This window comes from Carcharhinus amblyrhynchos, chromosome 1 (genome assembly GCF_965287045.1).
Source record: "Carcharhinus amblyrhynchos chromosome 1, sCarAmb.v2.hapA, whole genome shotgun sequence".
Lineage (NCBI taxonomy): Eukaryota > Metazoa > Chordata > Chondrichthyes > Carcharhiniformes > Carcharhinidae > Carcharhinus > Carcharhinus amblyrhynchos.
Genome location: NC_137324.1, coordinates 164,595,423 through 164,610,005, shown reverse-complemented (window position 1 = coordinate 164,610,005; position 14,583 = coordinate 164,595,423). Strand labels below are relative to the sequence as shown.

At 43.6% G+C, this 14,583-nt stretch overlaps 1 protein-coding gene across 1 annotated transcript in view; it reads left to right on the top strand.

The window, feature by feature from the left end:
* The window catches only part of LOC145350693 (serine/threonine-protein kinase 32B-like), a 250,846-nt gene extending 239,106 nt beyond the window's left edge, over nucleotides 1–11,740 (top strand). The window contains exons 10-12 of the mRNA XM_080199906.1: nucleotides 4,692–4,823; nucleotides 5,191–5,255; nucleotides 10,578–11,740. Of these exons, the coding sequence (XP_080056032.1) occupies nucleotides 4,692–4,823; nucleotides 5,191–5,255; nucleotides 10,578–10,713 (333 nt within the window). The 3' untranslated portion in view covers nucleotides 10,714–11,740. The remainder of the gene's footprint in view (nucleotides 1–4,691; nucleotides 4,824–5,190; nucleotides 5,256–10,577) is intronic.
* Nucleotides 11,741–14,583: the final 2,843 nt, after the last annotated feature.

The following is a 14,583-nucleotide window of genomic DNA, read 5'->3' as shown; positions in this document are numbered from 1 at the left end:
TTTCCCCTCCAGTCTAGACTTCCTGAAGTATTCTAGCTAATATAAGTCCCCCATATTTGATTTATTTATTATTGTCGCAAGTATTAGTGTGTGGTGAAAAGTATTGTTTCTTAAGCACTAAACAGACTAAACATACCGTACACAGGGAAGGGTAGGAGAGAGTGCAGAATGTAGTGTTACAGTCATAGCTAGGGTGCAGAGAAAGATCAACTTAATGCGAGGTAGGTCCATTCAAAAGTCTGATGGCAGCAGGGGAGAAACTGTTTTTAAGTTGGTTGGTACGTGTCCTCAGACTTTTGCATCTTTTTCCCAATGGAAGAAGGTAGAAGAGAATATGTTCAGGGTGCATGGGGGTCCTTGATTATGCTGGCTGCTTTTCCGAGGCAGCGGAAGTGTAGACAGTGTCAATGGATGGGAGACTGGTTTGTGTGATGGATTGGGCTTCATTCATGACCCTTTATAGTTTATTGCATACTTGGACAGAGCAGAAACCATAACAAGCTGTGATACAACTGGAAAGAATGCTTTCTATGGTGCATCTGTAGAAGTTGTATCTGTACCTCGCCTCAATGCCACTCTAGATACTGATAGCAGAGATTGCATTCTCCGTAGACTGTAGGTAGGAACTTTGGAAGAGTGGGAGCTGCCACCAATAGTATTGGGAGGATACCATTCTAACCATTAGCGCTGAGATGAACACCATTTTCTCTCAATGGTATTGAGCAGTCTGCTTTGTTTTTCCTGTTTTACTTCAGAAAAAGCATAGCCCTGTTCTAGTGTATTGATAATTAGGCTCAGGTAGGACTAGACAGGGGCAGGGGAAAGGGAACTAATGGATAGAAAGATGGGAAAATGTATGGATGTTAAAAAGGGAGAAGACAAATGTAAGTAGAATTGAAGGAGAGCTAAGTGGCTATTTGTGAAGTGGATGGAAAAATGGGTAGAAACTGAAGCCAGGGAGATGGTGGCCCCCTGCACTGACTGGAAAGTCTGGGGTGAGACCACCCTGGGAGCCATAATGCCCCACCTCCAAAAGCAGCTGGCAATCAAAGGGCTTAGAGCTTTTCCGTTCCAGCAATGCCATCAGGAACAGACCATGCCAAAGATCTATAATCAGCAATAGTGTGGTCTCGCCTGGGACGGTCAGGCAGACCCTTCACATAGATAGTGTAGTGCAATTGAGAAGCTAGGAAAGGGTATTCAAAGAGAGACAGACCTTTCTGGTTGGGGGTGCTCCCTGAGGGGCATGGTGCCTAACCAGGTGGGACACATACCAATCCCGCAGATCAGCACCCCCCCCCCAAGGCATACCAGCAACTATTAACTGATCACTCAGGGGACTCAATTGACCCCAGTGTGGATGGGCTGTGCTGCCTAGCTCAACCCCCAGCAGGGGCAGGTAGTTTATGGGCACAGCCCTTTCCAGCACCCCAGACCATTTTAAACCCTGGTGCCAGATTGGGGGGGGGGGCGGCGGCGGGAAGGAGTGTAAAATTCTAATCTGAGAGTGGTGTTTACATGGAGAAGAGGACAGAAGTTACTTTGAGAGAAGTGGGAAAATGGATGTTGCATTAATGGGGCAAGAGGGTTGCCAACATTATACAGTGGGAGTGAGGAGGAAGATTACTGGCATGAACTGGGTGAATAAAGACTGCCAACATGAGCTAACTGGTCTTGATTGGGTTCATCAGGCAGGTTGATCAGGAAGGTTGGTTGAAGAATATCAGCTTAGCCCCACTGAAGAGGTAAAAGAGTTTCAGATTTGAAAAGGCAGTGGAGAGGAAAATGAACTGGGAGGCATAACAGAGACCAATACCTAAATTTATAGAATAGGACCTCTACAGTACAAAAGGAGGCCATTTGGCCCAGTGAGTCTGTACCTATCACAATCCCATCCAGGGCCCTATTCCCATAACCCCGCACATTTACCTTGCTAATCTCCCTGACACTAGGGTCAATTTAGCATGGCCAATTAACCTAACCTGCATATCTTTGGGAGGAAACTGGAGCACCCGGAGAAAACCCACGCAGAAATGGGGAGGATGTGCAAACTCCACACAGACAGTGACCCGAGGCTGGAACTGAACCTGGGTTCCTGGCGCTGTGAGGCAGCAGTGATAACCACTGTGCCACTATGCCACTCCTGGGCACCCTAAACTATTGAAAACTATGGTGGTGTGGACTGGATGGGGGAAGGGGAGCAGCTTAGAGATTATTTTGTCGGTGATGCTTTGGCGAGTCCACTGAAAATTCAAATAGAGTTTTACATTGGTCTGTACAAATGAAGTGATGTTACATACACCTGCCTATAATGTTACAAAGCTTGTGACATGACGCCATTGACAGTAGTGTTTTTGATTTGTCAATTACTTTTTGGAAAGTTGAATCAACCTTTAGTAGTTTCTAAATTGGCATGCTTGGCATACCCATTGCTGTTAACAACATTAATGTTCTGCAGATTTTGCATATTTCTAGTAACATTTTAGTTCCATTTTGATGCTCGAGGTAAACCTCATAGGAATGGAGGATATGCCTTCCACCATGCTGGTAATCACTTCATATAATGATAATGGAGTTGTTGACTTCTCTTAGTGTTCAGTCTTCATCAATTATTCACACAAAATCCAAACACAATGTGAGGAAAATCCCAATAGTGGACAGCTTTGGGAACCAGGGAGCCAAAGTTGCATGTTCCTCCCAAGTGTAGTACACCTACCATCTGTCATGTCCTTGAGTTAATCCTGTACTGTATCAAAAATAAACTACAACCCAGGTCTGAAATTACTCATTTATTGTTTACAAAAATGTTATTTTAATCCATCTCCTGTGACTGGATTCAATCTAATCCAAAGCAAGAAAGAACACTAGGTGAGCTAATCCATCCTATAGTTCATTTTTCATAAAGTTACAGCACAGAAAGAGGCCATTCTGCCCACCTTGTCCATGCCAGCCCGAGGACACCCAGGTGCCCTTTCTGATCCCACCTTCCTGCACCCAGCCGATAGCCCTGTACCTTACAGCACTTAAGGTGCAGATCCAGATACTTATTAAAAGAGTTTAGGGCCTTTGCTTCCACCATCAACTCAGGCAACAAAACCCAGGCACCCACCACCCTCTGCATAAAAAAAGTTCTTCCTCATGTCCCCTCTGCACTTACTTCCAGTTGTCTTGATTCTATGTCCCCTGGCTCTGAAACTCTCCACCAATTTTAAACAATTTTATCCTGACCACTCTACCTTTTTCCCTCATAATCTTGTACACCTCTATCCAGTCACCCCTCAGCCTTTTTTTGTTACAAAGAAAATAACAACAACCTACCCATTCTCTCCTCATAGCTACACTTCTCTAGCCCTGGCAACGTTTTTGTGAATCTCCTCAACACTCTCTCAATTATGTCCTTCATGTGAGAAATGTAGGCTGGTGTCTGCCTTGACAGAATATCACCACATTGAAGCTCTCTCATATTACCAACAGGAATACAACGTGCTCAATAGAATGATTTCACTCTAAAAGTTGGGGTGGCACAGAACTGCTGCCCCACAGCTTCAGGGAGCTGGGTTTGATTCCTAGCATGGGTCACGATCTGTGTGGAGTCTGCATATTTCCTCCGGTTTCCTCCCACATTCCAAAGACGTGCTGGTTAGGGTGGATTAGCCATGCTAAATTCTCCCTCGGTGTACCCAACCAGGGGCCGGAGTGTGGCGACTCAGTGATTTTCACAGTAACTTCATTGCAGTGTTAATGTAAGCCTACTTGTGACAGTAATAAAGAAACTTTAGAAGTTTTGTTAAGAATATAAGTTGCTATATTTTACCATGTTGTTTCTCATACTGATGGAAGTCGCTTCCAGACAGGATTCTTGCTTTGAATTTCTTTGTACAAAATTAAACCATCAGTTCTTGAAAACCAGATTCGCAGGAGCACAGATTAAATTAGTGAAATCTGTGATCTTTATTATTTGTGCACTGGTTGAAAGGGGTTAAGATGATTGATGGTAATTCTGTTGGGAGCACTGTTGTCTCTCAGTCACAACGCTCTGGGTTCAAATCCCACTCCAGGAGTGGGCGAGGGTCCGACAACGGAAATCTCCGCTGACCTCGGGTGGGAATTTCCAGTCCTGCCTGAGTAAGGCCGTAACATCCAGGCAGCACGGTAGCACAGTGGTTAGCACTGCTGCTTCACAGCTCCAGGGACCTGGGTTCGATTCCTGGCTTGGGTCATTGTCTGTGTGGAGTTCGCACATTCTCCCCGTGTCGGCATGGGTTTCCTCCGGGTGCTCCGGTTTCTTCCCACAGTCCAAAGATGTGCGGGTTAGATTGATTGGCCATGCTAAAAAATTGCTCCTATGAGTCCTGAGATGTGTGGGTTTGAGGGATTAGTGTGTAAATGTACAGGGATAAGGGGGTAGGGCCTGGGTGGGATTGTGATCGGTGAAAACTCGATGGGCCAAATGGCCTCTTTCTGCACCGTAGGGTTTCTATGATCCTGTCCAGTCAGTGGGAAGGTGAAGAGGACACTATTCAAGATGGTTGCTCTTTGTAACAAGTCACAATTTTAAAAAAAAGATACCATGTGTCGGCACATGTTGGTGGGCTAAAAGACCTGTTCTTGTGCTGTACTGTTCTTTGTTGACATTCATTATTAGGTCGTCTTTTTAATTCTTTATTGTTTCTTTTTCTTGCTCCGAGCAGAAAGGGAGACTGAATTGTGATCCGACCTTTGAACTGGAAGAAATGATACTGGAGTCGAAGCCTCTTCACAAGAAAAAGAAAAGACTGGCGAAGAATAAATCTAAAGATTCTGGGAAAGATAGTTCCCCGCTGGTAAGATGTCTTGATTGGATCTGACACAAAACTGCTCATGGCAGACTCATTCATTCAAAGAATAATCTTTCAGTGAAAATTATGACACCTCTTATTATTTTCTTGGGGTTTTGTAATGCATTATGTTTTTCAGCTTTTATGAAAATCATCTGATTTCATTTTCAAAAAAAAAAGCAAGTGTTTTGGTGATGGATATAACATAACATTGTACAAGAAAGAAATAAATAATGTTAATTTTTAGCACTAATCATTGAAACTGAGGGATTTAATCATTATCAAGGTTTAAGTGAGACACTTACAGGAGCATTGACGTCTTATTGCATTTTAAAATTTCTCCCTCGTATTTGCTTTTTTTCATGTTTTCAAGTACGGACATCTTCAACAGTGTCTGGAAACAGTCCACAATGATTTTACCATATTCAACAGAGAAAAGTAAGTGCATCGATCATCCCCGCTCTCTGCTTCACCTTTGTTTTATTAAACACCCCAGCACCCCAAAAATGACCGCTTACCTCAGTTCCATGTATCCTGGCAAAGCCCTCTTTGGTAAATCTCCTGACGTTTTTGCAAATTGTTTCCATGAGACAAGGTTCCGCCTCACCTGAAGTGCAGAATTTCTTGAAAGAGTGGAAGCTTGTGAAACAGGGAAACAGATGAGGGCTCTGTCTCTTGTGGTGGTCAACATCTGTCCCTCACATCAGCTTTCTTAGCAGACAGAGGAAAGAAATGGCTAACTTAATGTTGAACAAAATCTATGTTGTGCAATGTAGAGATAGCATCATAGGGAATAGTGTTTAAAATCATAGAATAGGGGATTTTCACAGTAACTTCATTGCAGTGTGAATGTAAGTCTACTTGTGACTAATAAATAAACTTTACTTCTCTCTACAGTGCAGAAAGAGGCCAATCAGCCCACTGAGCTCACTGACAGTGCATCTTACCCAGGCCCTATCCCCATAATCCAGTGTATTTATTCCACTGATCCCCCTAACCTACACATCTTGGGACATTAAGGGGTAATTTATCACATAATCATAAAATCCCTACAGTGTGGAAGAGGCTATTTGGCCCATCGAGCCTGCACTAAAAACAATCCCACCCAGGCCCTATTCTCCATAACCCCATGTATTTACCCTGCCTATCCCCCTGAAACTAAGGGTCAATGTAGCATGGCCAATCCACCTAACTCTCACATGTTTGGACTGTGGGAGGAAACACGCAGACATCAGGAGAATGTGCAAACTCCACATACTCAAGACCTGGGTCACTGGCACTGTGAGGCAGTGGTGTTAACCACTATGCTACCGTGCCGCCCCATGGAAGGGAGATAATAGGAGGGAGTCCATATAGCCATAGGACATATGGCAATCCACCTAATGTACACATCTTTGGACACTATTGGGCAACTTAGCACAGCAAATTCACCTAACTCGCACACCTTTGGACTGTGGGAGGAAACTGGAGCACGTGGAGGAAAGCCACGTGGACATGGGGAGAACATGCAAACTCCACACAGTCACCCAACCTGGAATTGAATCTGGGTCCCTGGCCCTATGAGGCAGCAGTGCTATCAACTGTGCCACCGTGCTGATAGAGTGGCAGAGCATATTATTTGCCTGTCAGGAAACCTGCTGAATTGAAATGAAATTTCAGGGCAGGGGGGAAGGTTTACAGGTCTTCATTAACAAGCTGACAGTCCAAGCTGTGAAGGTTAAAATTGTTCTTGGTGACTTTTAGAAATGATGTGCTGCAAATTTCAGTTTCTTTCTCCCTCACCATCGTTTCAACAGCTAGCCTTCACTAAGAACTTTCCAGAACAACCTACTCATATTGGAAACCTGTCAGTAAACCAAGGTGTTATCTCACCATAATAGTCAATGTTTTAAATTGCTTTCACAATTATAATGACATTCCTGTCTTAAGTAATCTTATCTACTTGCAAATTTAGTTGAGTCGTGATGATAAAAGTCACACCTTTCACCTTCTGTGATTCTGGGACACATTTTTCTTCAACCTTCACAATGCCTCAGCAATCTTTCACAAAGGTGACCTCCCCGAATCAATGCTGAACCTCCCACCATCAAGACCCTGGGGGTTACCATTGACCACCAACTAAATTGGATAAGCCATATAAACGACAAGAGCTAGTCAGATACTGCAAAGACAGTGATGAGTAACTCATCACCTGACTCCTGCTAAAGCCAGTCCACTGTCTACAAGGCATAAGTCAGGGGTGTGACTGAACGTTCTTCATTTGCTTGGATGAGTGCAACTCCAACAATGCTCAAGATTCTTTACACCATCCAAGACAAAGCAGCCGCTTGATTGACACCCCCATCCACTACCTTTAACATCCATTCCCTCCACCACCGGTGGCAGCAGTGTCTGTACCATCTACAGGATGCAACTCACCAAGACTCCTTCAACAGCAACTTCCAAACTTGTGACCTCTACCACCTAAATGAATAAGGGCAGCACACGAACGGGAACACCATTTAATGTTCTTATAATATAAATGCACAAATCACTCATAAGGGATTGGGTAAACATCTTGTCGGTTCAGTTGGTAAGAGATATACATGGATAGAAAGTTGTAAGACCTCAGAGCTGTGCTGTGTTCTGCTCACAGGCAAAAGTGAAACTAAAACTGCATCGCATGACACACTTCCCTTCCAGTCAGATCGTACTGTTGTTCCTTAAAAGCATATTACAATAACAACCACCTATAAGTTCCCTTCCAAGCCACACACCATCCTGACTTGGAACTGTACTGCTATTCCTTTACTGTATCCAGGAATTCCCATCCTAACCTCACTGTGGGTGTATCTACACCACATGGACTGCAGTGGTTCAAGAAGGTGGCTCACCCCACCGCCTTCTCAAAGCCAATTAGAGATGGGGGAAGGGGCAACAAATTCTGGCCTAGCTAGCAACACCACCATGCCACAAACAAATTTAAAATAAGCCATTTTTCCATAGACCAGCTCAGTGAGAATCAACAGAAATAGTTTCTCTTCTCACATTCCTGCTGTTATACCTGGAAAATCCCCCCAAAGATTTATCTACACCACATGCTTCCTTCTCATCTATGTGCTACATCTTGGTGACATCTTCCACTGGGTAAAAATAGTTCCGAGGAGGGGTTAAAATCAGGCAGGTCAAAGACAGCTGTTCTGGTCCTGCCTGGCACTGTTTCATCATTGACAATTTTCAAGCCAGTAATGAATGATGTAGAAGAACTCGAGAACTAAGAGCAGGATTAGGCCATTCAACCACTCGAGCCTGCTCCACAATTCGATAAGATTATGGCTGATCTGACTGTGGCCTCAATTCCAATTTCCTGCCTTAATCAGGCACTTAACTAGTCATAATGTTAGCTGGTCCTCCATCATTTGCAGTTCTGTCTCGTGTGTTATGTGCCTTCTATCAATTTTTGTCTAATTATGCTTCTGCCAGATACCTTGGGGATACTTTTCTGCATCATCACTGTAAATTGTTGTTATCTGTTCCCCTAGTAAAGTTTCTTTAAAAAAAAGTAGATGCATAAAACAAAGCTGCATCAATGATTCTTTCAGTTATGCAGTAAGTACTAATTAACCATTTTATTGCCCACACTTGGATTTATCTGTTAATTTATGCAGAATATTAAATTGCTTCAGGTTTAACATGTATTTTTCAGGGAACCAATGGAAAGATCACACAAAGAGGGCATAATGCTGCTAATATTGATTCTGAGCCGAATGAGAGGAACAGATGACTTTTATTCATTTATTTATGAATTATAATAGTCAAGCCAGCTTTACTTTATTGCAGGGTGGCAGGTCATGAGAAAGAAACCATCATATCCTGGGAAGCAATTACAACGTTCTCAGTTTCACCATAGGGTTGGAACATTCAGGCTGTTCACGTCAGCTAGATCTTCCGGTTCTGTCTACGGCACACCCCTACCATTGGTTTCGTAGCAATGAGGGGTGTACTCAATGCTTAAAAACCCTGGTGACAAAGCCAGCCAATGGCGGGTCACTTCCCCTTACCGCGAAACATGTGATGGATTACTCGATAAATCAGGAACTGAGATCTTCTTGTCCCGCAGTTATCACAGGGTTTCCCAATGAATGCACCCCTCACCGACATGAAACGCACAGCGGGAGTGTGCCATCAGCAGGGCCTGAAGATTCCACCACTGTGAACAGTCAGAAAATCTCACCCCACGTTCAGGACTGGGTAATGCTTTATGGGTGGCGCAGTGGTAGGCACTGCTGCTTCACGGGTTCAATTCCTGGCGTGGGTCACTGTCTATGTGAAGTTTGCACATTCTCCCCGTGTCTTCGTGGGTTTCCTCTGGGTGCTCCAGTTTCCTTCCACAGTCCGAAAGACAAAAGCTTTGACAAAGGGTCGTCTAGACTCAAAACATCAGCTCTTTTCTCTCCTTACAGATGCTGCCACACCTGCTGAGATTTTCCAGCATTTTCTCTTATGGGGTCCGAAAGACATGCTGGTTAGGTGCATTGGCCATGATAAATTCTCCCTCAGTGTATCCGAACAGAAGCTGGAGTATGGCAGCCATGGGATTTTCACAGTAACTTCATTGCAGTGTTAATGTAAGCCTACTTGTGACACTAATAGATAAACTTTTAAACTTTAAAATGGTTAACTTCAGCTGGTAATAATGGCCACTCCAATGTTGGTATCTCCAAGTAAGGGAGGGGTAGGAAATAGTCCAAAATCCCAATTTCAAGTTATTACTCAGGGATACTTGATGAGATAATTGCATACCTGGATGAAGAGGGGATCACACTGTGATACCTGTATGATTGAACAGCCCGCTGACGTGATTACTACGTTGACATGTTAAGAATGTAGACAAGTTATTCAAGAGCCCCTAATGTCTGCAGAATGATGAGTCGCTCATTTCAGAGGTAGAGGTGATGACTTTTGCAAAATAACAATAGGTTTGGCAGTGTGATAATTGACAGAATTTTACAGTCTCACTTATCCCAAAACCATAAAAATGCACCCCCCCCCCCCCCCCCCCACTTGAGGTAAATGGACATTTCCATTGTCCATCCCTTGCCCACTCCGATTCAGTGGCAGGCGAGGCGGTACAATTCTGGCCAATGTTATAGCAAAAAGATCAGAAATTTTTTTGTTTTTATATAATTGAAATATAATACAATATTTCAATGCGATTTATAGTGGGGACTGCAATTTTTTCTTCGTAAACAAGAGGTTTAGATCAAAGCAAGATATTGCGGATGCTGAAATCTGGAACAAAAACAGAAAATGTTGGAAAATCTCAGCAGATCTGACAGTGGTTAGCACAACGCCAGGGACCCAGGTTTGGTTCCCAGCTCGGGTCACTGCCTGTGTGGAGTTTGCACATTCTCCCCCACATCTGCATGGGTTTCCTCCCACAGTCCAAATGACGTGCTGGTTACATGCATCGACTGTTTACCCAAACAGGTGCCGGAATGAGGCACCTTGGGGGCTTTCACAGTAACTTCATTGCAGTGTTAATACTTGTGACATGAATAAACACAAGCATCTGTGGAGCGAGGATAAAGCCAACGTTTTGAGTATGGTTGACCCTTCGTCAGAGCTGGGTCTCTGGATTTGGATTTGAGTTGCTTTGAGACTTGACGCTGTAAGTTGTTATGTGCACACTTTACCACTCAATACAGAAAGCATGGTGCCTGCTGGATGAAGTGTGTCTCCTTCTTAACCGAACACAAACGCGTGGTATTTATTTTGCAGATTAAGAAAATCTCGGGCAGAAAGTGGACAAGCATCAAATAAGGAATGTGAAACTCGCAAGCAAACGCATGAAAAGATGCAGGATGGACACAACAACAATATGCTTGAAACTTTCTACAAATCAGTTCCTAGCTAGTTTCCCACAACTGGTCTGACTCTTCCAAAGACCCTAAAAATTCATTGCATTATAATGAAATTATCTCTGTGCATGCCTTGTAGTTTAAATATCCTTCTCCTTCCCAGGAATACAGCTTGGGCCACTTGTTTCCTAGGGGAAAAGGTCAAAAGAGAACTTTTCTTTTCATATGCTAATATGATAGGGTGGAAGGGGATATGTTGGTTGACGGCAGGACAACAGACCTACACAGGAGAGAGAGACTAAGTATACATCTTGCAACCATCCTGAGGTCTAAGTACCTTGAAGTCAACTTTTCACATTGATTTCTCTAAACTACTAAGAATGTTTAAGCATCCCAGCCAAGCCTTTGTGAAGTTATCTTTCATGCCTCCATGTTGTCTCTTGAAATGTGTACAGTGCTGAGCAATTTCACTGAAACGATTCATTTTCGCAAGAAGATAGTGCTTGTCTCCCTTGATATTCAGAACTAAGTACCTACAACATTTGGCTTGATAGAAATGTTTCACATCATTTGCATTTTTATATAACTTCTATGAACCAATCTACACATTTGAATGGAGGTTTTGTTTGTATGTGATGGCACTACATTGCTAAGGGTGAAGTTAATGTTGAAAAAGTTGAAAGGTTTCATCAAGAAAAATAAATCAATGTCAATGGATTCCAAATGAGAAAGTGAACATTTTTTGTTAGCAATAAACGCTAGGCTACATTTATATTCTGCCTTGCCTTATTGTAAATTTAATTTTCAACATCAATAGCCAGGTTCTTATTCATCATTATTACTTTAGAATAATTTATATCTCTCCAATTATTATTTTTTAAACTTGCTTTTGTACAAGTTGACAGGACTGTAAATATAATGTTAACGGCAAAGTTTATGTTTATTTATTAATGTCACAAATAGGTTTATATTAACACTGCTATTAAGTTACTGTGAAAATCCCCTAGTCGTCACACTCCAGTGCCTGTTCGGGTACACTGAGGGAGAATTTAACATGGCCAATGCATCTAACAAGCACGCCTTTCGGACTGTGAGAGGAAACCAGAGGAAACCAGAGCACCCAGAGGGAATCCACGCAGGCACAGGGAGAATGTTCAGATTCTGCACAGTGATCCAAGCCAGGTATCGAAACCCAGTCCCTGGCACTGTACAGCACCAATGCTAACCACTGTGTCACCGTGCCACCCATTCAGTGACTACAATTTACATAGGATATTAGTAATTCTGCACCAATAACAATGTTAGATCCAACATCTGATGGTGGCTGGAATTAGCAAAAGAAGTCTGAAATTTATAAATAAATCAAATCTATGCCAGGGAATTGATTGCATTAAAGTTATTTTTGCCCTCCTATTTAATCATATTGTGCTAATTGCTGTTAATTTGCCCTCAAGTAGAAGAGTTCGTGACCAGGGCACATCCTAACTCCAGGGCCCAATTGGGGGGTCTCTTCCACTGGCTACCCAATCAATGGGAAACCACCAGCAGTTCCATGATGAAGGCCCAACAGAATGATGTATCCATCAGGCCCTTCGTTCATAAGGCTCGTGGTGGGAGATATAGGAGGGATGTCCAAGATAGATTCTTTACTCAGAGAGTGGTTGGGTGTGGAATGGATTGCCTGCTGTGATAGTGGAATCAGACACTTTAGGAACTTTCAAGCGGTTATTGGATAGGCACATAGAGCACACGAGAATGACAGGGAGTGGGCTAGCTTGATCTTGAATTTAGGCATAGCTCAGCACAACATCAAGGGTCGAAGGGCCTGTACTGTGCTGTATTATTCTATGTTCTGTGTTTACCAGCCTTGGACTTAGTCTGTAATTGAGGAGCCTTGGTTGAAAATCCCACCCACTGGGGATATGAGGGGTGGGAGGGGAGCTTTGCTGGCCAAGAAGGAGGCAGCAGCTCCTCATTGCCGTCAGGGAGAGTGACAGCAGCTGACAATGTCCTCACCATAGACCCACGATCAACTTAAGACCCCCAGACCAAAGATGGTTGAGTGCAGGATGGGGGGGCGGGGGGGGGGGGGGGCGGAAAGCTGAAGGAGGGTGGGTGGGGGAGGTTTGATTTGAGAGTAGGGGCTGCAGGGGGACTTTCAGCAGCCTATTCCTGACGCCAGGTTCCTTCATCATGCAGACTGCCTGAAGGACTTGCGTTACCAACTCGGGGGGAATAGGAGAGCCGTGCACTTCCATTTAATCCCTGAGCCACCACCAAATTGTGGTGGGCTCAGGGATAACTGTCATCAGTTGGTTCATTAATGAGTCTAATTGACAGCCGACCACCGGTGGGTCGGATTCCCATTTTGGGCCCTTCCCACTTCTACCTTCATTGGGGACTAATCTCCTGATGCCAGGAATCTGATACGAGTATTCCTGCCCAATTTTCTTGCTCCCTCGCCTTTATTCCTGTTCCAAAGTGGGCTCCATTAAATTCCGACCCTGATGTCTGGGGTGGCTGTAGCCCTGAAAACAGGAGATGCACACTTGGAACAGGCTGGTAGTTATTATTGGACAATGGCACAATTCGATGGGTTGTAAACCCTATGCTCAAATCATTGTGAAGACTTGGAGTTGAATAGTGCAAGGAATTAAGAAGTTTATATCATTAAGTTAGCATTTTGTACAAACTAAGTGGATATATAATAAAACTATGACCTGCTTATAAATCAGTTGAAGTTCAGCAATGATAATGGTAGAAGCTTTAGGGGGAGTTACTCAGAACATTATGTAGTTATTCCAAAGGCAACATCATAATGTGTAAGATTATGGTAGTGCAAATATTAAATGATGATTGAATCATATTTATTGTAATTGATATCTGCTTATACGTTTCCTGAGTAATTATCTAATGAGTCCATTGGAATTGTCCGAAGTCTCTGATTCTATATCAGAGTCAGAGAGACATTCACAGAGGTTCTTTGTTAAGATTCAATTCTACCATGGTCCCAGGGCAGCACGGTGGCACAGTGGTTAGCACTGCTTCCTCACAGCGCCAGGGACCTGGGTTCAATTCCGTCCTTGAGTGACTGTGTGGAGTTTGCACGTTCTCCCCATGTCTGCGCTGGTTTTCTTTGGGTGTTCCAATTTCCTCCCACAGTCCAAAGATGTGCAGGTTAGGTTTACTGGTCGCGCTAACTTACCTCTTAGTGTCAGGGAGATAGGCAGGGTAAATAATTGGGGTTATGGGAATAGGGCCTGGGTGGGATTGTGGGCTCGAAGGGCCAAATGGCCTCTTTCTGCACTGTGGGGGTTCTATAACTCTGACAGGCAGTGATTTGTAACTCCTTATTTGAATAGCCACTAACCCCTGACTCTTACTAAGGAGTAATTGTGTTGTGAGTTAGATTAAGGAGTAAACCCATATCCCAGTCCATAAAGCAGCATTATTGCGATATAAAGTAGCAAACGTTGCAATTGGGTTGCAGAGGTAAGTTGTAATATGATTAGATTTACTTATTGGAGTGCGATAGATGCAATTTATTTGTAACAACTGGGCATAGTATAAATCGTTCCCAAACTCACAAACAGAATTGTTTCCACAATGGCTAATGCTGCTACCTCACAGTGCTGGGGACCTGGGTTCAGTTCTGGTCTCGAGTCACTGTCTGTGTGGAGTTTGCATGTTCTCCCCATGTCTGTGTGGGTTTCCTCCTGCTGCTCTGGTTTCCTCCCACAGTCCAAAGATGAGCAGGTTAAGTGAATTGGCCATGCTAAGTTGCTCTTTAGAATCCCAAGATGTGTAGGTTAAAAGAATTAGCCATGGTAGATGTGTGGGGATAGGGTGGAGGAGGGAGGGCCCAAGGTAAGATATATTGTGAGAGAGTCAGTGCAGATTCAGTGGGCCAAATGGCACTGCACTGT